We start from the raw sequence: 23,961 nt of genomic DNA, 5'->3' as shown, positions 1-23,961 counted from the left end.
ACAAACTGAAACAAAATGCTTCTCAGGATACAAGAATACAAATACAAGAAACCCACTGCCAAATATTGTACTCACACTTGAAAGTAGATTTTTCAGGTGATCATTAAGTGCAGGGCCAACAACAGCACTCAGTTGTATCAAAGCATTCAGTCCCCTTTCAAATACTTCACCATCTGAATGGGCCTTTAATAAAGGGGGAAACCAATTGATCAGACAAATGATAAGCCCACAGCATGCACCAAATTGATTGTTTTTATGCTCCTTCAAGATTGAAAAATATTTATCTGGTTTTTTACTCTGAAATATGCCACACTGTTTTACTGCAACCCATATGTATTCACCAGCTTCAAATAAACACTTTTAAATATTCATCACAACATAATCCTATGTATGATTACTTAGAAGTAAGTCTCACTGTGTTCAACTGGACTCACTCCTCAATACCCTGTTTAGGTTTGCAGCCAAGATCTAACCATAAAAACTATTTGCTTTGTCTGCAGAAACACTGACAGTAAAACTGCAGTATTTAAAGTCTTCAAACACTTTGAACAAATCCTATTAGAAGCACTGATAGATAACCCCTTGCAATTAGGCAGTTGCTGTAATATTATTAAATTAACTACTAGAATGCAGATTAAGTGGAGTTAGGCAACATCATCAAGTGCTAATTATTTTAAAGGGTCTTTTGTCCACAACTAAAACTGGATTCTGCATCTTGAAAGTACTTGGTAAGGCAAGGTTTTTGACTGATTGTGGGGCGACTTCTAAGCCAATCATGCATAGAAGTTCCCATCAGACATGTGTATGCAATGTGGGATTCTCAAGGTGGAGCGGATCATACTCATGGGGATGTTGGGGGCAGGACCAGCCCACTACACACTTTTGGCCCTTACATGTTCAACATGAGCGTCTAAAGAGGGCTAGGATCCTAAGTAATGCTTCCTCAGTTTTGATAACCAATGGTCACAAACCACCATAAACAGGTATTCCACCACGCAGAAGCTTAATTAGCCCACAGCTACTACAAAGAGACTTCCCCAATGCATTTACTGACAAGCTGCACAACCCTCTTTCACCCCACCTCCTGGATCAAGTCTACACAATCCAGGAGGTGGGACAAATTAGGGTTGTGCAGCCTGTTACTGCTCAGGTGAGCAACGTAAACAGCAGGTGGAAGCAACCATGGTTTACAGTGCTCACAATGTAGGCAGGAGGGAAAAGGGGGGAAATGTGGTGGGATTTTAATACTGCTGTGGGATGATGGGATCAGAATATTTCTGAGTGCACTTGGATTACACTTTCAAATTCAATCCTCTTTCAATTCAATTATTATTATTATTATTATTATTATTATTATTATTATTATTATTATTAGCTTCTGAGCAGGGATCTCTGCATTTTGTTTATCAGCCCTTGCCATCCGCTTCTTTACTTAAAGTAAACCTGTTGAAATTAATGGTTCTAACGTGTTCATGTTTATTAATTTCAATGGGAATACTCTGAGTAAAACTTAGTCGAACACCATTCTATGCTAATAGCAGTTGCAATCCAGATATAATATAGCATGAGCAGTCTAAATTGCTAAAAAAACCTCCAGAGCAGGATTAGAATCCAGATCAACTGAGCCATCTGTGGGTATCGTTTTATCTTCCACACACCTTTTAGTCAATATTTCATGCACACATTCTGAGGATTCTAGCCAATGTTGATTGAACTGAGAATGGTTGAAACTATACATGGCTCAACAACCTTGCTTGCAAGGTTCATCCATGGCTTGCGAAGACAGGCAAGTTGGAGGCTCTCTTACAACACTGGAATTGCAAAGGGGGAGCAATGTTCTCTGCCCCTCCTCCAGCCCCAAACAGAGACAGACGTGTGCCCCTGTGTCTGCTGGAGTTCCAACCACGAGGAAAGCATGGAGATGAAAGGAGCACACCCACCCCTGTGGCCCTTGCAGGAAGGGACAGCAGAGCCGCACTGGGGGCTCTTAACTGCATCTGGCAGGTTTTGAGCTCCAGCCACACGGCAGGTGCCTTCACTGTACCTCCCTAGTTTTGAATTGTACTTTATACATATTGCAAGCTACCATGTGACAATTGTTTTCAAAAAGCAAATTATAAATCTATCTAATCAATCAATCAATATATCTGGGCAGAAGAAATCTTGACTCTGCGCCTCTTTGGAGCTCGGAGCTCCAGCCATCTAAAAGGGAGAGAGGCTGCCCACAGCACATCACTGCCCCTCTCTGGCTTTGTGCTGGACACAGAAGGAGTACCCTGGTTTTTCACCGAAGCTGTGCTGTGTTTCCAAACGCCAAACAAGGCCAGGGACAAAGACCCTGCTCTCTGGGTAGGGAGATGTCCTGGCTTTGCAAATATTTGGTCCACCAAGACCACCTAAAATTTATTGATCCCTGAAACTTAACAATACATTGGGTATACGAGTTCACAAATGGGAGAGACATACCAAAGCAGCTTTCAATACTGGAACTAGCCGTGGCAACAACGGAATGGCTTTCTGAGCGGCACCTGCCACCAAGAGCAATTCTTTAAAGCCCTCCTTGGATACAAATGTATACGGATGCCTTGTTTCTCTTAATCCCTGCCACAGAAATAAAAAACAACATCATAGTAAGCTCTACCTGCCCACCATCTCTGCTGATAAAAATACAAATATCTCAAAAAGTACAGTATATTACACTCTTTTCATTACAGGCATTCAAAACACACTTGTGCCACCTTGTGGCTCCATCGAACGTAACGTTGTTAAGCAAATCGTTACATACCGAAATTTCTCAACATGTGTATTTTCTTACCATCATTTTGTTTATCCATTTATTTCTACATTTATTCAGGAACAGTACATAATCAGTATTATTTCTAGGCCTTCTGCTCATGCTGCAACAGGTAGAACAGTATCCTGTATAACTCCCAACAAAACAATGCAACCTTAGCTGCCACTAGACAACCATAACTCATTGACAGACTCCTGGTCATGGGGAGTTAAGGGCACAACTGACTTCTAGTAGTCCCCTCCACTCCCAAGTCCTGAAAAAGGATTCTGCCCCACAGTGTATAAGGGTCTCACTGGAGAAATGCCCCCAGTGGCTCAACAGTTCAGGCAGATTCCAGGATCCACTGCAGCCTCAGAAATCATGGCACACCAGATTATTTCTAACGGATGTTCAGAAGTGTTTTCTCTTCTCACATATCAGAAACAGAGATTTGGAAAGCCTTTAAAAATGTAATATTCAATTTGACACGCTGTTGAGGCTCAAAATGCATGTTTGATGTGATTCAATTATTGCTTATAATTATATATCTGCACACTCTTAGCAGATGCAGAAGATAAACGAAACATGCCAATTATATAATTTGGATGGGGTAACTGAACAAAGCAGACGCCAAGAGCAAACTCATATCTTTGGTAATTGACTTCCAGGCTGTTTCTTCTAGGAAGTGAATTCAGTAGCACACTAAAAAGGCTTTTCTTGTCAGACAGAACTGAGGTCAGATGTAGATGTTCAAAAGGATATACAGCACTGCACACCCACATGCAGTCCTGAATGAAGTACACTAATCAAGATAATATATACAATTTAGAAACAGGGCTAAGCAAAGCTCACAGGAAAAATGTGTGATCACTATGCATACCCAACACTGAGAAGCAAAGATGGAGTACTGCTCTTTTTGGAAGATATGCAAAATGCACCTATGTAGATGGCAAGGCCTCTAGCAAACATTTTTTTCTGCTCTTGGCTATACCGCTATGAAGCACAGAACACTAGTTTAACTTTCTGGAACAGCTAATAGTAAACTAAATTTAGCAACAGCTATACAGTGGTACCTCTAGTTACGGACTCGATCCGTTCTGGGGTGCCATTCACACCCGAAAAGTCCGTAACTAGAGTGCCGCTTCTATGCACGCACGCAGCGTGATAGAGCTCTTTATACTCAAGTGGCGTTTGCAAGCCAGAAAGACGCAACATGAACCTAACGCAGCACAAGGTATGACTGTACTGAAAACACTATTTCAAAACAGCAAGTGAGCCGCTCAGAGATTTAAAAAATAGTGATAATAATAGTAATTTATTACTTGTACCCCACCCATCTGACTGGGTTGCCCCAGCCACTCTGGGCAATTTCCAGCACATATAAAAACATAGTAAAACATTAAACCAGGCATCCCCAAACTTCGGCCCTCCAGATGTTTTGGCCTACAACTCCCATGATCCCTAGCTAACAGGACCAGTGGTCGGGGAAGATGGGAATTGTAGTCCAAAACATCAGGAGGGCCGAAGTTTGGGGATGCCTGCATTAAACCTTAACAAGCTTCTTAATAAATAATAATAATAATAATTTTATTGAGTGTTTTTATAAATTCTTTTATATAAACAAAACATTTAATATACCACTCACCAATTATCCATGTGTGACAATGAAGTATTTATACAATTTATACAAAATCGTTAAAACGGACAACATGTTTAATTTTTACATATATATATATAAAGGATATATAAAGGGTTTGTGGCCAATATTAATGCAGGTAGCTTTTTCTTCCCCAGCCTCCTTTCCCAGAGAGCAGGCATCCCCAAACTTCGGCCCTCCAGATGTTTTGGCCTACAACTCCCATGATCCCTGGGCTAACAGGACCAGTGGTAGGGGAAGATGGGAATTGTAGTCCAAAACATCTGGAGGGCCGAAGTTTGGGGATGCCTGCCATAGAGCAACAGTTTGTGGGCAATCAACAGAGACCATACAGAGTTATGATGAGGAAGAGGAACAGGTGGCTCACTGGACCGGAATACTATTAGCCTGCTATATTTCTGGATTATGTATAGCCAGGGTTGTGTTGTCTGGGCAGCCCAGGACGTCCATAAAGACAGTGCAGGCCTGTGTGCCAGGGAGATCACTTCGGTGCTACTAATGCAGCAGTTTGACTTTACTCACCACTGCAGTCTCTACTTCTCTTCAAAAGATTACTTACACTATATCCCCAACTTTTTAATCTATTAAGGAGGAGAGTTAACACTCAGTTACTCTGCTTTGTTTTTAAGCTACTTCCAACTTTTTGTTGCAATTTTAATGAATTCAGCTGGAGTATTTGGTTGATGGATGACCAGCATATTTAAAAACAACAAATTATCAAAACATGCAACATAGGTAGGGTGGTTTCAACTTGATTCTAAAGAGAGAGAGAAAAACGTTCACCTCTGCCAAAGTTATAAGAAGAGGATCAAACTGAAGCGTTTCAGGACGACAATCCCACTGTAATTTGTGTTTTACAGAGCCATGAACTAACCTGAAACAGAAAAGTTAAGAATCAACAATCAGGCATGGCTGTACTGATCCCACTTCATGCCAAAGATCCTAAAATACTGTTCCAAAAGAACTAAGCCTGTGTGAGTTCAGGTATATTCATGGTGCACCCCCCTTTTGGAAGAGGAAGAAGAAGAAGAGTTTGGATTTGATATCCCGCTTTATCACTACCCGAAGGAGTCTCAAAGCGGCTAACAATCTCCTTCCCCCTCCTCCCCCACAACAGACACCCTGTGAGGTGGGTGGGGCTGAGAAACTTCAGAGAAGTGTGACTAGCCCAAGGTCACCCAGCAGCTGCATGTGGAGGAGCGGAGACACAAACCCGGTTCCCCAGATTACGAGTCTACCGCTCTTAACCACTACACCACACTGGCTCTCACACAGACTCTTATTAAAAATGTAAGACCGCCCAATCAAAAAAGGAGATTATTTTAATACAATTATGGATGATATCCAACATTAGTCATACTCAGACAGCATGGCCAAAGGTCAGGGGTCATGAAAGTTGCATTCCAAGAGCCACAGGTTAACCACTCCTGTAGTAGAGGCTTTTAGGGCCTGTTCACACATGGATGTTCATAATTTGATGGCAACAGCATGAAGTGTTGGTGTCCATGTGTAAATCAGCAGCCAGATAACACTGGTAGTACATTCACCTCGCATATCATGCTTTTGAATGAAAAAATGTTCACACGTCCTCCTACCAGTTATGAACTGAGGGACATGCAATACCTTAGTGTTATTCCCATTAGCAATATTGAGTGACACACCTGATAATGCCTTCTGAACATTTGTTCTTATGATAAGCAAACCAAAAGCCTTCACAGAATGTTGACCAATGATACAAAGCCTATTGTTTAACTATGTTCCTTATGTTCACCCACTTCTGACCCCCAATTCTTACCTGCAAGGAATTCCCCCTTTAGAGTAAATGGCAGCAAAGGCAGAAGGAGCCCTCGATTGACCACCAAACTAGAAAAAAAAGAGATGAAAGTGAGTTAGTCAGCCAAGAGGCAGATAAGTTCAGTTGTATTTATTTTTTAAAACCTGGAGATTTACCCAGTCAAAAAATGCTTTTCAAGTCCCATATTAATTCAAGATTCATTTAAATGTCCTTAAATGTCTCCTACTAAAAGCAACAGGACTTGAAATGCTTAGCTTTGATTTGATTTCAAAAACAGCATATATGCAACAGTTTGAGCAGAAGGTGCAAAAATGCAAATTTAAATAATCTGAATGCAGAACAATAAAAATACAGAGAGTAAATGCAGGCAATGCAATGTGTATCTAATGCCTGGAAAACCACCCATAATGACAAGCAGAGATGCTTCACTTTTACAAGAATATCATAATTTACTGCATACTACATATAAGAACAGTCATATAAGAGTCACTTCTTTGTTACCAAGAATGCACTTTCTTATTTTAAAAAGCAATTCTCAGAACTTTCCAAGTAAATCAAAGAACTTGGAAATAGAGACATTATGAAGTCTTGCCATTTAGTACTCACTTTTGTCACCTGAGGCAGGTACAGTTTTACTCAAGGCAACCATTCATATGAAATGCCATCATGGCCATCAGCAGTACCAAGGCTTTAACAAGGCAAAATCCACTAAAACTTGACTGCAAATACAGAGAATCCCAAACCAGGGTTCCAAACTAAGGCTATATTTTGCTGCATACCCTGGAATTCAGAGGTGCAAGAATGGGCACTCAACTGAATTTCCAAACAACTTAAGTGTCTTCCAGCAAAGTTGCTTCTAAAAATCACTTACAAAAAGCAAGTCAGCCAAGGAGGAATGAGCGCGGGCAGATGGCACTGAATGCTGAGTGACTGTTGTGGGGACAGAATGAAAAATCAAAGGGTGGGAATGGCAAGGAGTATTCTGGAGCAGCAGAGATTTGCTCCCCAAATTTTGATACCCTTAACTCAGTTCAGCAGAGATTGTGCTTATCACCTTATTCTCCCTTTTTCTTCACATTTTTTTTAAAATTCACCTGCATAATTTGCTGAAGAAATGGGCTAACATCTTTATGTGGCCACTAGTAGTTCTGCCTGTACTTACCGGATCAATTGTTTTGGGATTAAGTCTGTCACTGGGCCTGGGCTGCGGCTTAATTACAGGATCTGGAGAAGTCGATGCAGTGGGTGACGGCTTTCTTTTCTGTGTCACAGTTTTCTTAGCCATCTGAGAACCTGAAGACATTCTTTTACCACTACTTCCTACTGCACCAAAAACAAAAACAAAAAGACCCCACAGAAGAAAGCAGGGATGGTATTTACATTCTTGATGAAAAATAATTTGTATTATAAGGCAGGTAAATAAAACATAGTTCAGCTGTCACTGAATTGTAAAGACATACCACTTGCTCCATTTTTCAAACATGTGCTTTCACATTTCTTGGTTTGCTGCATACCTCCTTGGGAGGTATGTAGAGACACCTGAGCAAAGAGAAATTGATACTGGTTGGCATCACTTTGCATTTGTATCTTGGTATCACAAATTCTTAAGGGACTGTTCAAATAGAAGGGCTATTAAACAGAAGAAAATCTGCATTTTTAAGAGTCCTATGGACATTTGAAGAAATCCCTGCAGGGTTAACCAAAAGGGGATCATTATCTGTAGATGGATCTTAGGCAGCTCTTTTATGGCACAAAGTATTTACAGGCAACCCCCTCATTTATGTGTGTTCAATATTTGCGCAACCGGGCACATGCACATTGCACCAAACCCGGAAGAGACCAAAAAAAGTCACAAAAAAGGGTGGAATGGTGCAGGGCGGAGCAGGATGCCTGCAGGTTTTTCCAGTGGTGATTCAAATATATGCCTTGGAATGTAACCGCATAAATGGATGGTTGTCTGTATCAACATTTCTATACCACCCATCATCCGAGGATCACAGGGCAGTTTACAATCTCAAAACACAAAAATCCATAACAAAGAAGCAAATGAAAGTATTAATCAATGTCTAACTTTTGTAGCTACGACCCTAATCACATTTACATGGAATAATGATGTTTACCTCCCTCTTACGAATACTCAAGAGTCACGAAATGAAACTGATGAGTAGGAGATTCCGGATAGGTAGTAAGCCTTATTGCCACAGTATGTGTTCCCGCCAGTGGTGTAGTTGAGTTTCCTGCATTTGGGGAAATTGCAGGCGTCAGAACCGTCCTGAGACCTGTGGGTATAGGGCGGTGAACAAATTTAATTCATAGAATCATAAAATCATAGAGTTGGAAGAGACCACAAGGGCCATCCAGTCCAACCCCCTGCCAAGCAGGAAACACCATCAAAGCATTCTTGACATATTCATCATCATCATCATCATCGTCATCATCATCATCATCATAATTGGCCTAGTTATTATGAACTGACCTTTTAAAAGGGTGAAGCAAATTCACAGAAGATACAGCTAACTGCTGCTGATAGGGCCCCTGAACATGGAGGTTCTTTCTTTTTATCACCAGTGGCTGGAGGCGCACAAAGGTGAGAGGATCATTATGACTATTAATTAGTTTATCGCTCTATAGCCGCAGGTCTCGGGGCAGTTCACAAGATAAAATAAAAATATACAAAGGAAAACAACCCAATAAACGCCACCCACCCACCCATTGGATATGAATCGGCCAACGGCCAGGTGAAAGAGGAACGTTTCTGCCTGGAGCCCAAAGGTGTAACACAAATGGCTGACACCTGCGCCACCTGGCAGGGAACCTGACGCTGCAGTAGACCAGGCTGCTCACCCAGCAGGGCACCTTCTCAGGGGCATAACAAACCTTACCGCATCCCAGGGGAGCTCAGCGCCAAGAAAATAAATGCCTTAGGCCTGGAGTCTTGTGTGCGCATAAGCCGCGCAAGCGCTAAACCCAGCCCCGTCTTCTTAAGCGGGGAAAGCACTCTGCACATGCTAAGGGAAGCGCACCTTCTTCAGCGCTGAGGGGAGGAAAGGCGCTCTGCGCATGCTTGGGGGGGCACCCCCTCGTCTTCCCCGCTGAGGGGGGGGAGGAGAAGGCGCTCTGCACATGCTCGTGCTGCCTGCTTCCAGGATCCCGCTAGCCAAACTCCCTCGCCCGTTAACGCCGCGGCGGCGGGGGGGAGACGAGCCACCTACCTGCGGGGGAGACTTACGGCCCGGGGGCGAAAAGGACGGGCGGGAAGGAGCGCGCCTCTTCCTCGCCGCGACGCCGGCGACGCCTCCCTCGCCCGCCTGCTCCTCGGAAGGCGTGGGAATCCGCGCAGGCCGCAGCTGCCCGTCGCCGTTGTCAAGGAAACTACGGGCGCCCGGAGAGGCCAAACTTCCTGGCGGAGAAGGCGGAGGGCGCTCTGTGCATGCTCGGAATTCCGAAACGCGCGCGCGCGCGCGCTCTTTACTTTTTGTGTGAGAGCTGCGCATGGGCAGGAGGCGATGAGTGAGAACAACTATTGTTGTTGCCAACTTGAATAAAATAATAGGGAAGGACAATTGATCACAGGACAGGGCACACTATTTGAATGGGAATGCCCATCAACTTGGGAGGGGGTGGGGCCGGCATAGCCAGGATTTATGCTTCGGGGGTGGGGGTGGACACCCACCTCTTACCATCCTCTATATACATGGGGGGGGGGGCATGGGTGGCGCTGTGGGTTAAAGCACAGAGCCTAGGGCTAGCCGATCAAAAGGTCGGCGGTTCGAATTCCCGGACGGGGTGAGCTCCCGTTGCTTGCTCCCAGCTCCTGCCAATCTAGCAGTTCAAAAGCATGTCAAAGTGCAAATAGATAAATAGGTACGGTGGGAAGGTAAACGGCATTTCCGTGTGCTGCTCTGGTTCGCCAAAAGCGGCTTAGTCATGCTGGCCACATGACCTGGAAGCTGTACGATTACCAAGGCCTTAACGATAAAGCCAGTGGCTTTGGGGAGTTTTAGAAATGGTGCCAAACCAGCCTTTCACACATCCATAATTAAACATTAATTTAAACTATATAATCCTACTTTGCTATGAATTCTAAAGGCGAATCATTCAAATCTGCTGTATACCACTGTGTAATGTCTCGGAAGTAATAGTACCACTGTATTCTACTCTGGTCAGACCTCACCTGGAATACTGTGTCCAGTTCTGGGCACCACAGTTCAAGAAGGATACTGACAAGCTGGAACGTGTCCAGAGGAGGGCAACCAAAATGGTCAAAGGCCTGGAAACGATGCCTTATGAGGAACGGCTTAGGGAGCTGGGTATGTTTAGCCTGGAGAAGAGAAGGTTAAGGGGTGATATGATAGGCATGTTCAAATATATGAAAGGATGTCATATGGAGGAGGGAGAAAGATTGTTTTCTGCTGCTCCAGAGAAGCGGACATGGAGCAATGGATTCAAACTACAAGAAAGAAGATTCCACCTAAACATTAGGAAGAACTTCTGACAGTAAGAGCTGTTCGGCAGTGGAATTTGCTACCAAGGAGTGTGGTGGAGTCTCCTTATTTGGAGGTCTTTAAGCAGAGGCTTGACAGGGATATGTCAAGAATATTTTGATGGTGTTTGCTGCTTGGCAGGGGGTTGGACTGGATGGCCCTTGTGGTCTCTTCCAACTCTATGATTCTATGATGTGAGGTTCCAGGTGATTACCCAGGGTTCGTGTTTCCTTTGGAATGGCAAACAGCAGAGACGTTTTTATGATATAGAGTAAAAGGTGGGCTGGGCAAGGTAACTGTTAGCTGGATTTGTAGCTTCTTCACTGTCCAAATCAAATCCAAAGAGTGCTGGAAAAAAGCGACTGGTGGGGTGCCAGAGAGTTTTGTCCAGAAGCCGCTGTTATTAAACATATTTATAACCATCTGGCCTAGCGGGCGGGGCCCACACTCACCAGCCCTTCTGAAGAGGCTCCTCATGAGGCCGGAGGAACATCGCCTAGCTAATGTTTGATTGATTGATTGATTTTAATATGCTGTACACCGCTTTGATATTTTTATTAAAAATATAAAGTGGTATAGAAATAAAAAATAAATATAAGAAAGAAAGGACCTGGATAGAGGAATTGAGGGGATGCAAATCAACTTTGCAAATGATAGCAAACAGGGAGGGTTAGCCAGTGCCACAGAAAACCAGACTGGAGAATTGCGCCCAAACTAACAAAATGAATTTCAGTAGGGACAAGTGTAAGGTTCTGTACTTAGCCAGGAAGAACCAGCTGCACAAATATAAGATGGTGGACACCTGGCTTGCCAGTAGCACATGTGAAAAGAATCTAGGAGTCTTAGGAGACCACAAGTCATGAGTCAACAGTGTGATGCGATGGGGGACGGGACTACTGCTATTCTACGCTGCATCAACAGAAGTATAATGTCATCTTCAAATATCTAAAGGACTGTCACATGGAAGAAGGAACAAGGAGATTCTGACTAAACATCAGGAAGAAGTTTCTGACAGAGCTGTCCAACAGTAAAACAAACTCCAACAAAAGGTGGTGGACTCTCCCATTTACCCCACTCTAACACAGAGCAACTTCCTTTGTTCTACTAAGGACAGCATTAATGCTTCAAAAATCTTGCCTGGCTAGTTTAGGGTTGCCATACGTCCAAAATTTCCCGGACATATTCGGAATACTGCAGTCGGAAGCAGTGTCCATGTGGAAATCACACACACACACACAAAAAAAAAATCTGGGAAAATTCGGACATGCAGTAAATGGCAACTCATGTCAGCACTGTCATTTTTGCCCCCCACCCCCAGCTCACAAATGGGAATGCCAGCGACACAAATGGGAATGCTTCCTTCCTACGGGCCTCGCTCCCACACTCGCCGGCGCCTCCAGGGCAAGCGCGCAGCACCCACTGCTGCCGGCCAGAGCGGCGCGTGCACAACGTTGCACGCGGCTTCGGCCTGCCGAACACCGGAGGAAGCCTTCGCCGCCAATCCAACGAGCGAGCGGGCTCTCTGGACCGCCCTTAAAAGTGTGATTGGCGAGCCGCCTAGCCAATCCATCCGCCGCGGGAGGCAGGCCACGAGTTGTGTTTACCTCACAGCGATTCCTCAGTCAGTGAGGCGCTTGATTTACTTACATAGCAGGTCTACTCAGAAGCCCCACTGAGTCAAGACAGTAGCAACTTAAGCTGCTACACACCGTACATCTAAGGGCCTCCACCCTCGCAGAACTACAATTCCCAGCACCCCTATCAAACTACAGTTCCCAGGCTTTAGGGGAGGGGAAAACCCATGCGCTTTAAATGTATGTGGTATGTTAGGCAGACTCGAGCTGCCCTTTAATACCAAGCCAGAACTTTTATGATTCTATGTTTTAAATCCAATTTTGACCAAGTAGCTCTGATCGGAATTTGTCGGGGTTCTCTCCTTCCTGCCCATTTTACCCGCACCACCATCTTGTGAAGCGTAGTTCTGTGCAATGTCTCTACACGTGAGGGATTGAATAACCTTTTTTTGAGTTTTGGCACAAGTGTATTTGAGACCCTGACACCAACGGAATGAGAAAGGAAGATGGAAGATGGCATCAAGAAAATCATCAAGAGAACAATCGAGTTCCTTCCAAGCAGGCTTCTGGTCTCATCACGTAGAACGTATAGCAGCATAGATATATATGGGATCAGCCTAAGGGACAGTGGGCTTTTTGGCAACAGCCACCTTATAAAGAGTTTCTGACTCTGGCGTCATGATTGTCATCATACCTTTCAACTTTGCATCCCAATAAACCAAATGATTCGTTTCCGTCTTCGAGTCTTGAGTCTGTAGTTTTCACTGGTTATGCTTCCTTCCTTGTTTCGGTGGGTTAATGGAGGACCAGGTTAGTGCTGGTGTTTTGGCATAGGATGCCCTGACCTCGACTGGATCTCCAACTTTAACATGATTTTATTGACATATTGTTTTCCAAATTAGGCCTTGTGATTCAAAGAAAACAGAAAGAGACTGCACTGTTCTCAAGTTGTTACATTTTATGAATTATAATATATGCCTGCAGCCAGGTAATGGAAACGACTGACTTGGCTTTCTCCGTAGCTTCCCACCCCCCAACCCCCTGAGCAGTGGTTGAGTGGCCTGCATTAAGACAGTCTGAAAAGTGTTGGTTAAAGGAGACAGCTGCTTTAAAAGATTTAGAAAACAAGGCACTCATTTCAGTCTGCACATCCAACATTTTAACCATAAATTTTCTCCCAAAGCAACAGACCATATTTCATTCATTTTAAGTCTACTGCAGCAACTTATATAATTGTTTAATAATAAAGTATACGTGTCTATGTCATTTTCCTTTTTTTCAGAAATTATTTACAGTTGTTCAAAGGCTGCTACAGAGTTTTAAGTTATGAAATAGGAGTAAATTTGGGGCCCCTGAAAGTGGTTCAGCTTCTTAAGGAAGGCTGGACCTTTGAGGCTCAAACCAGTTGGTAAACACAGGTAAACAGAGACCAGACCAGGATTTTAAGAAAGCAAAGTGGCTGGAAGCCTGATCTTTTATTAAAATTATATGCAGAGCATGGAGGGGGGTGTAGTTTATCAGTAGCAAGCGGCGCAAAGTAATATTCACAGTTTTGGGTATACAGCGATACAAAACCTTCAAAACACATACAAAGTTTATAAAACGAATAAAAGAAAGTAAGGAAATTGATACAAGGTACAATGTTTGCACTCCAGTCACTGACACATGCATGTAGAAAGTACATTTATATCACTGTTTAAACGGGAACGATTTCAAGGCGATAGGCATAGCAAGCAGAGTTCATAATTTTTATTTAGAAATCCCCTCTCCGGTCATTAATTCTCTTATAACAATTCCCTCTTCCTGCATTCGTTGCGGATGTAAATCCGGAATGGAAGAGGGCCTATTGGGGGGGGGGGAGGAGGACTTTCAAATTGAGGGATATATTCTGCCCAAGTTAAAGAGGGCAAGGGAGCACAGTGTAGGAAGGTTTCAGGGTGGGCAGTTTCTAGGAGGGGCAGAGCTGCAATGGGGGCAAGGGTTAAGAGGGAAGACTTGGAAAGAAAGAGTCTCTTCAAATAGGGAGGGCTCAGGGGGCAAGCGGGTATATTGTGGGAATGTTTCGGGGGGAGGGGGCCTGTTCAGGGATAGATTAAGGGGGGAGGGGCATATTGTGGGAAGGTTTGGGGGAGGGGCATGTTCAAGGAGGGATTAAGGTGATAAGGGGGGCATATTCAGGGAGGGATAAAGGGGGGAAGAGGCATATTCAGGGAGGCATTAAGGGGGCCTATTCAGGGAGGGGTTAAAGCGGGAAGGGGGCATATTCAGGGAGGGATTAAGGGAGGAAGGGGACAAATTCAGGGAGGGATTAAGGGGAGGGGGCAGATTCAGGGAGGGTCTTTTACAGGGAGGGCTCAAGGGGCAAGGGGGCATTCCATGGGAACGTTTCAGGGAGGGATGGGGCATGTTGTGGGAGGGATTAAGGAGGAGGGCATGTTGAGGGAGGGATTAAGGGGGCATCAATCAATCCCTGAATATGGCCCCTACCCACCAATTATCATCCCCGAGTATGCTCCCTTGCCTCCGGACATCCGCCCCGAACACATCCCCCTCCCCCAACAACCCCCTGAATGCCTCCCCGAAAACACCCCCGTCAGCCCATCCCTGAATATGCCCCCTACCCACCAATTATCATCCCAGAGTATGGCCCCCTGCCCCCGGAGCTCCTCCCCGAAAATATCCCCCTCTCCCCTGAGTCCCACATCGAGCGAGGGAAGGTAGCACACCAGTTCAGCTTGGGTTTTGAGACAATAACAATTATGGGGGTTAAGGTAACCATTATTTCTCCTTTGGTCCATTGACCAGCCTCAGAAATAATCAAAAGGTGTTTTTCTTCCCTTTGTTCCTTCAGTTTTCACAGGAAATTGTCGGAGTGCATTACCGGCACATTCCCCCTCTCCCCCTAAAACCCACCTCAAATCTGCCCCCTTCCCCCCAGAAACCCTCCCGAAAAATATCCCCCTCGCCCCTCTCCTCTGCTCCCCATCTCTGCCAATCCCTGAATATGCCCCCTACCCACCAATTATCATCCCGGAATATGCCCCCCCCACCCCCGGACATCCGCCCCGAAGACATCCCCCTCCCCCTGAAACCCCCCTGAATGTCTCCCCGAAAACACCCCCCTCCCCCGAGTCCCCCTCAGAAATTGCCCCTCTCCTCTGTTCCCTCTCTCTTCTGCCTATCCCAGAATATGCTCCCTTCCCCGCTGAAATCATCCCCAAATATGGCCCCCTGCCCCCAGAGCTCCTCTCCAAAAATATCCCCTTCCCTGCTGAGTCCCCCTCAGAAATTGCCGCATTCCTGTGCTCCTTCTCCCTCTATGCCAACCTGGAAATATGACCCCCTAGAACAGCCCAGAACACTGGGATGAATACGACTGAGCTCCCCTGGGGCAGATGTCATCTCCCTGCAAGAGACAAAAGGGGACCTGCTGGAGGAGCCATTGGCAATAGTGGAGAGCTATAACTCTTATTTCAGCTTCAGTCGCACCCGCAATAGGCTATTCAGGTGTTGCAAGATTCTGCAAGGTCAGTAGCATCCCAGAGGCAGCTGAAGAAGGCCTGTCTGGGTTGTTTGCTAAGCACGATGGCACAGTTGGTTCTTATGGCGAGACAGAGGGCTTCACAACTGAGGAGCTACTGGCATTGGAAAGTGAGGGCCAGGCTGTGATCACCCGTCACTGTATTTGCACTTCAGAACAGCAGGAGATCACGCTGACAGTCATCAATGTGTACTGCCCTCGAGCAGACCATGAAAACCCAGAGCGTGGGGACTTCAAGCTGTGTTTCTATTACCTCTTGCAAGCTCTGGCCGAGGCACTTCTCAGAGCTGGAGGCCATGTGGTCATCCTGGGGGACATCAACACAGCACACAAGCCTATTGACCACTGTGACCCGGGAGATCTGCAATCCTTTCAGGAACATCCGAGGCGTCGCTGTGGGAGCCAGACAAGGATTCCCAGAATGGGAAATGCTTTGTCGACACGTTCCATTTTCTGCACGCTGGTCAGAGTGACGCCTACACCAGCTGGTGCAACGTAACCGGGTCCCGGCAGCTAAACTACGGCCCCCCCATTGACTATATCCTGGCTTTGACTAGCCTTGTCAGAGCTGCAGGATGCCCAGCTCATGCCAGAGGAGCTCTGGATGGTGGGAAAGGCTCTGTTTCCTCTAGTTCAAACCAGTCCGCTGCCCTGGGGAAGTCACTGCTGCCAGGCCCTGGTCGACCACCTCACTACAAGGCCCATGGAGAACCTTGTGTCCTGCGGACAGTGAAGAAGCAAATTGGTTCGTGTCAGTTTCCACAGTAAGTTCAAGCCATCAAAAACAACACACCTCTTCTTTAGATGTCTTAAAACAGATGCCCAGAGACCAACTTATATAAAATATGTTAACATTTCATTTCGAAAATGCTGTTATTTTAGTGCAAATGTAAACACTTGTTGTCAGCATGTCTAAATACAGTAGATTTTGAAATAATTCCACAGGTGCTGCTTCAGATTCACTTTAAAAAAGTTTCAGGTGACCAGATTTGGGTAGTATTTCATTATACCATTTAAGTACTTAACAGGCATTGAAAACTAGCAGTGGTACCAGTAGAATTCAACAAATGAAAAGTTTAGACAGGATTACCGTCTGACATGTCACAAGCATGGAAAAGTAACTACATGTGCCACTTTGTTAATATAACATACAGTGAGCCAGAAGCCTATAAACTCATGGATCTCTCTGATATACCTATACATTTAAAGGGGGTAGAAATTGGCAGTCAAGGGGCCAGATGCAGCCCCTCCATTCAGTCTGCAGAACCCACTTCTCCTCTCAGACAAATGTTAGAGTAAAAAACCAACAACCCTAGGGGGGCTTTTCAAGTCTAATTTTGAGATGGAAGAATAAGGCAGGGCTTGCACCTGGGGAGGGAAGTGCTTACCCTCTTTGTGCTGTGAATCCCCCATGCCAGAATAAGGCTTGAAAACAAAGCCTTGTACTGCTGCTAACGGAGGGCTGTTTTCAATGCTGACTGCCACTTGGGAAAATTGGCTATCTTTAAAGGAAGTACAGCTAGGAAAGGAAGGCTTAAACTTCCCCTTCTTAACTAATATCTATGAAGATCACACACAAACCCCTCCATCAGCTCTTTTTCCACCCTAGTGTGGTGGAGGGAAGAAAGAGTAGGAATCTGCATACATAGATGTGTGAGGAGTGTGCTATATGTGCATTCTTGTGGTGTAGGAGAGAAAGAGCATGGTTTGCCCATGGACCCTTTAATCACATACTCCAGAATTAGCCTCTCCTGCCAATGGCATACGACCCCCAAGAGGGGTGGTCAAGATGAAACATAGTCCTCCCACTGAAAAAGATTCCCCACCCATCAAATCTGAAAGCTATGATGTTCTTATTCATCCACATCCCATGTGACTCCTTTTTATAAGGTGTGTTATTCAGGCATGTCCTACTGCCAGAAGTGTCAGCTGCTGACATCGCCCAAATTGCTCTCAACAAAAAGCAGCTGCTTGCTAAGAAGTAAACCATATGTTTAGAGAGGTTCCCTTCTACCTGAAGGAGTCAATAAAGGATGCACAATAAAGTGATGACTAAGCTTGAAATTCTAAAGCACACTTACAAGAAATAAGCTTCACTAAGCGTAGCATGGCTTCTTTCTAAGCAAGCATATATACAACCAGCCTTGTGGCACCAGAACTACGCTGAGATTGCACAAATTCACACATGATCTCAGAAATGTGATTTTGCATTCCACCACCCAGAAACGACACTCTTCTTTCTGAAAGCTCACCTTCACATTCTTCAACCCTTTCTCAGAGGCCAAGCATTTCTGAGAATTTATTGTCTGAGTGTACATTAGACACACTCCAGTTGTATTGCTGAAGTAATCCAATTATGTATTTATCTTCAATTTGTTCATGCATTTTGAATTCCTTAAAAGTAGCATATAGGGATTGGAGGAGAGCCCCGAAGTCACTGTTGTTGGAGAAGTTGGTCTTAGAAAGCTGATGAGAAGAAACAAAAGATGATCAGTTTCTTTCTGGGCTAATACTCAATAAATCATGTTATCCTCTAAAAAGATATCTGACACAATCCCACTTCCCTGGTCAAATGTGTTTCCCCTCCCCACCACAGGTGTTTCTAACTCTGATTAAGAACAAAACAAAACCTACCTGACAACACATTATTAATACAGGTAAAAAGTCCTTTAAAGTTATTTTAACATATGGCAAATATATCAAAACCTCAGTTTTAACTTCAGCAGTTCTGTAAATGTATTCTACATTTTTTGGGGTAATTTTAGAAAAAAGGTTTCGCTTATAAATCTGGTAAGAGCACAAGCTTTTAAAGTGCTTTTAGGGTTGTGCTGTCGTTCAGTGCTGAGGTTCAGAGACTTTTCTTACACACACACACACACACACACACACACACACGCACAAACACAAACACACAATGCTCCCTCTAAGCTGAAGGAACCATCAGTGACCCTCAGCTATGGACTGCAAATTCATTTTGTCACAGCAAAATAAAAAAATTCCTTCAGTAGCACCTTAAAGACCAACTAAGTTTATATTTTGGTATGAGCTTTCGTGTGCATGCACACTTCTTCAGATACACTAGAAACAGATACACTAGAAACAGATACACTTCTGTTTCTAGTGTATCTGAAGAAGTGTGCATGCACACGAAAGCTCATACCAAAATATAAACTTAGTTGGTCTTTAAGGTGCTACTGAAGGAATTTTTTTATTTTGCTTCGACTCAGACCAACACGGCTACCTACCTCATTTTGTCACAGACACCCTCCACAATTGATGAAGTGTCTTGGGATACACCCTCCACAACTGATGAAGTGTCTTGGGATATCCAGTCTCTGGCATCCTTTGACTCTCAACAGAGGTCATCCCAGAATACAAGGACAGAATACTGGAACAGATGAGGCTGGATGCTTCATACCTCTCTGGCCATCTCCACACATCGAGGACAGACTCAATCATTAGTTTAGGAAAGATATCACATTCAGCTCACTCTCTAAGATTTGTCAGTGCAGCTACAATGCTAGCACCAGTGCAGGCAGAAAATGAAATGTCTTGAAAAAGAAGTTCAGGGAAATCAGTTCCTACACTCAGCAGTATAGCCCAGGACGATGCTCTTCTACATCCTTCTACACTAGAAATATGTCACTATGGATTATTCTGAGGTATCAGTGTTCCCAGCCAGAGTCAAAGGACAAGCCCCAGAACAACCACAGAAGCAACATTCAGGCAAACCTCATCACTGAGACCAGGAACATCTGGCCAGACAACAAAGACTATTTCCCTACTTGGGACCCCCGGAGTAGGAATCAATGCCAACTCTGCCACTACTGTAGTATCCAGAACTCTTGTTTTTCAATTGGCACCCACAGCTGCCCTTTCCAAGACGGCTGCTGCTTGCAAGCTGCCACAACCTATCTTGAACAGTTTGTGCTTTCTCACTCCACTACCAAGATGGGAGGAAACCGCCCCCCCCCCGGAGAGTGGGACATTCTCCGGGGGGGGGGGTTCCTCCCATCTTGGTAGTTCTACAAAATGTACAAAAGTGAATGCCAACGTGGAGACAGTATGAGATCACTTTAAGCTTTGTATTTGGTGTGTCTAAAAATAACACTATGAGAAGAGCAACTGCCAAACACCACAAGCATTACCATTTACTAAAGGGAACCATTACGCCACTACCCACTGAGACTACAGCATAGCTACAGAATGACACTTCTCTCTTTTGCAACAGGAAAGAGAAGACATAGGAGCACCTCTAACAGAAATATATAAAAAATACAATAAAATTGTCCAGTAGCACCTTAGAGACCAACTAAGTTTGTTCTTGGTATGAGCTTCCGTGTGTATGCACACTTCTTCAGATAGCAGGTGTCTGGAGAAGTGTGCATGCACACGAAAGCTCATACCAAGAACAAACTTAGTTGGTCACTAAGGTGCGACTGGACAATTTTATTATTATTCATACAGTGGTACCTCGGTTTATGAACACAATTGGTTCCGGAAGTCTGTTTATAAACTGAAGCGTTCATAAACTGAAGCGAACTTTTCCATTGAAAGTAATGGAAAGTGGATTAATCCGTTCCAGACGGGTCCGTGGAGTACTTAAACTGAAGCGTTCATAAACTGAAGCATGGGTGTAATTGGTTCCGGAAGTCTGTTCATAAACTGAAGCGTTCATAAACTGAAGCGAACTTTCCCATTGAAAGTAATGGAAAATGAATTAATCCGTTCCAGATGGGTCCACGGTGTTCATAAACCGAAAATTCATAAACCGAGGTGTTCATAAACCGAGGTTCCACTGTATATATTTCTACTGCGTCAGACCAACACAGCTACCTACCTGAATATATAACCTCTAACAGTGTTCCTCCTTCTTTCCTACACTTTTCTTCTACAGTGCAGATGAACAAGAGTGACATGAAAAGTCTGCTTGTCACCTTGAACAACAGCTGCAGGTGTTGCTGCTGAACATGCCAGTAGGAGGTAGGCTAAGGAACCAAGAGAGATGGGTTGTATACAGCTCAAAGGACTCAGCTAACACTGCTAAAATAATTGAGAATAGAGTTACAGAATAGGGTTGTGCGGGGGTTGCATTCTGGGTCATCACATGCTTTGGTGGAGAAGACGCAAACCCAACCCACCGCCTTCCAGGGCTGAAATTGCCATGCACGTTGGGCGGGTGAGTGTGCCTTGGTCACACACAAAATGATCATTCCCTGTATTGAGACCCTTTACAAGCTTGATAACTGCAAACATTTCCTTGTTTATGTACAAAAGTGCATGAAATATCTAATCCAGGGGTCCTTCATTGGGTGAGGGAGAAAAAGAAGACAGAGAAATCCTTTTGCAAATTGCAAACAATACAATTAAGGGCAAAGGTTTATTTCAGAGATTATGTAGCATTTTCTGACATAACTATGTAAGCCCTGCAAAGGCACTAATTAAAGACTAAGAATTTCAGAGGACTCCTCTTCCTCTTCTCTTCTTTCCACTCCCATATTCCAAAGAGAAAAAAAAATCAACCCAAATTGATAGTGTCCTAAGTACTGGCAGCAACAAATGACATAACTTGAGAGGATAGAAGAAGAGTTTGGATTTGATATCCCACTTTATCACTATCCTAAGGAGTCTCAAAGCAGCTAACATTCTCCTTTCCCTTCCTCTCCCTCAACAAGCACTCTGTGAGGTGAGTGGGGCTGAGAGACTTCAGAGAAGTGTGACTAGCCCAAGGTCACCCAGCAGCTGCATGTGGAGGAGCGGAGACGCGAACCCAGTTCCCCAGATTAAGATTCTACCACTTAACCACTGCACCACAGTAGCAGGGGCAAGGTGGTGATTTAAAACACCAGAGGGGGAAGGCAAATTTAAACCACCAATTTAGATCAAGTTTCCTACTGATACTTTTCATATACAGTTATACCTCGGGTTACAGACGCTTCAGGTTGCACATTTTTGGGGTGCACACCGCTCCGAACCCGGAAGTACCGGAACGGGTTACTTCCGGGTTTCTGTGCTTTAGGCATGCACAGAAGCACCGAATCGCGACCTGCGTGTGCGCAGACATGGTGCTGCATGTTGTGAACATGCCTCTCGCAAGGATCATGTTCGCAACCCGAGCGTCCACTGTAGTACCAAAATAATAGTGTAAATATGACCAGTACACCATGTCAACTTCTAACTACAGTATCATAATATTTAATTACTACAGTGAAGCCTTACACCTATTTGTTACACCTACCTCTCATAAAAACAAAAATGAAATACCCATGACTGAAGAAAATGTTTCAATGTGACTGTGAAAGGAAGACGGCAGAAAAAACCACAGGAGATGGGTAAAAATACTCTGAAAGGCACGTAGGAAGGGGAAAATATAAAGGAAATGCCTTCTCTACTAGGAGCTTCTGGATCAGAAAGTTCTGCCTAAAATGTGGAGGCTGAGTCAAAATCCCTTCAGAGAAAATGTCTGTACTTGGCCTGAGAAAAGCTGAGCTATGGAACTTCTTGCCACAAGGAAATGTGACAAAAAACCAAATTCAAAAGTTGGATTAAATATGAGTGGAAAATGATGTCCATAACTGCCCATTGATTTTGTTAAATTTCGCTTCCATCTGCCACCATTTGCCCTGCAGCACCATCTTGTTGGGCCTCAGTATTTTTCAGTGGGCTCAAGTGGGCTCTGGGGGTTGACAGCTGTACTATAGCAACACACACCACATGTGATCATATACAATAAATTCTGTGTATTTGGCATGCATATGGCCAAGTAAAATGTCCCCTCATCTGAAAAAAAAATTATACTGCAAATAAAGTTGACCCTGAGCTTCTCTTTTCTACAAAGGCTTTCCTGTAGTAGAGCAGGGGCAGGGTGTGGGGAGGTAGTTCGGGATATACCGTACCTGTACATCTAGGAGTGACCTGAAGTACCTAGATCAAATCTTTCTTACTCCCAGATAATTAACAATGGCAACAATTATGCTACTGACATGAAGTAAGGGTGGGGAAGAGGCGTATACAGAAATGGATATTTGTGTATTGGAAGGTGTGAGTTCAATTCAGTTCTGGTTTAAAAAAACCCACATGGACTGAGATTTAATTCTAAGTAATGTACCTGTATTTTTTACCTCTCTCCACTTAGTAGACCTCAGGAATCTAGTGAAAAACTAAGTCCTACAAGCCTGGAATCTGCCCTGCCCTACAGTTCGATAGCTCCCACCTGAAACCTACAATTTACAGTAAATTGTTCTAATTTATTTTTTACTGGCACCTTGAAATAAAGGCGCATGAACACACTCAATAATCAAAATGTGCATTGCTACGTGGAAAAAAACTGCTAACAAAAATTGTAGTTGCAAATTACCTTTGAGGGAAGAGGGGCATGCAGCTGCCAGGTAAATCAGTTATGTTCCTCATTCACAGTGTGGGAATGCCTCTTTTACAGAGTGTGCTAGACCACCTTTCTTCAACCTTGAGCCTTTAATTTAAACCTTGTTGGGATTACAACTCCCATAACCCCGATCATTGGCTAAACTGACTGGGTCAACCCAAACATGCCATCAGCATCAGGAAGCTGCAATAGCCAAAATACATTGAGCAATACATTATCTTCGGCACATCACTGAGGATTGGGCCCCTGTGAGGGAAAGAGGTTCGCAACCAAGCGCCTAAAAACCGGGGAAGAAAGAGGGGAAATCTGCCAGCCGAGGAATGTGGCGGTTGAACGGCCGCCGGCAGCGGGACAAGAGGAGCGAGAGGAGTCACGGCGCGCGCCAGGCGGTGGTAGTTGCGCAGGCGCACCTCTCCCCAACGTCTCCCCAGAGGGTCCGCGCGCATCCCCTCAGACGCTGCCACTTCTGCACACGTGCCTCCAACCGCCGCTCTCGCGGCCGAAGCGACAGTTGGCGCAAGCGCCGCTGCCTCCCTCGCCGGGTCACGTGCTTGAAAAAAAAATCTGGGAAAATCCAGACATACATGGCAACTCATGTCAGCACTGTCATTTTTGCCCCCCCCCCCCCGCTCAAAAACCACTTCTTGAGCTACACAACTTTTCTGTCCGGATTGTCACTATTTGAAATATAGCTCAACAATGGAATCCTCCATTAGATTTTAACAGGGTTGTAGAATGTGGGTGGGGGCTCCT

General features: G+C 44.6%; 1 protein-coding gene and 1 long non-coding RNA gene across 10 annotated transcripts in view; both read right to left on the bottom strand.

The window, feature by feature from the left end:
* The window catches only part of PACRGL (parkin coregulated like), a 30,945-nt gene extending 21,403 nt beyond the window's left edge, over positions 1-9,542 (bottom strand). For 4 of the 9 annotated variants that reach the window (XM_088658426.1, XM_088658434.1, XM_088658422.1 and 1 more), the window contains exons 1-8: positions 9,438-9,542; positions 8,346-8,504; positions 7,686-7,764; positions 7,388-7,548; positions 6,226-6,293; positions 5,214-5,304; positions 2,467-2,601; positions 76-183 (exon numbers count right to left, since the gene is read on the bottom strand). In XM_088658426.1, coding sequence (XP_088514552.1) covers positions 76-183; positions 2,467-2,601; positions 5,214-5,304; positions 6,226-6,293; positions 7,388-7,548; positions 7,686-7,737 — 615 coding nt within the window. In that variant the 5' untranslated portion in view covers positions 7,738-7,764; positions 8,346-8,504; positions 9,438-9,542. The remainder of the gene's footprint in view (positions 1-75; positions 184-2,466; positions 2,602-5,213; positions 5,305-6,225; positions 6,294-7,387; positions 7,549-7,685; positions 7,765-8,345; positions 8,505-9,437) is intronic. The other 5 variants (XM_088658428.1, XM_035112333.3, XM_088658431.1 and 2 more) reach the window with 3 other exon arrangements.
* Positions 9,543-15,385: 5,843 nt separating this feature from the next.
* On the bottom strand, positions 15,386-23,644 carry LOC148687277 (uncharacterized). Its single transcript, XR_015947171.1, has 3 exons — positions 23,182-23,644; positions 18,077-18,290; positions 15,386-16,544 (listed from the first exon to the last, which is right to left on the bottom strand). It is a non-coding gene; the product is annotated as an uncharacterized LOC148687277 (long non-coding RNA).
* Between the last annotated feature and the right edge of the window lie 317 nt (positions 23,645-23,961).

The sequence above is a fragment of the Zootoca vivipara genome, chromosome Z1, assembly GCF_965207765.1.
Source record: "Zootoca vivipara chromosome Z1, rZooViv2.hap1.1, whole genome shotgun sequence".
In the NCBI taxonomy this organism is placed as follows: domain Eukaryota; kingdom Metazoa; phylum Chordata; class Lepidosauria; order Squamata; family Lacertidae; genus Zootoca; species Zootoca vivipara.
This window is presented reverse-complemented; position numbering and strand designations above follow the sequence as displayed.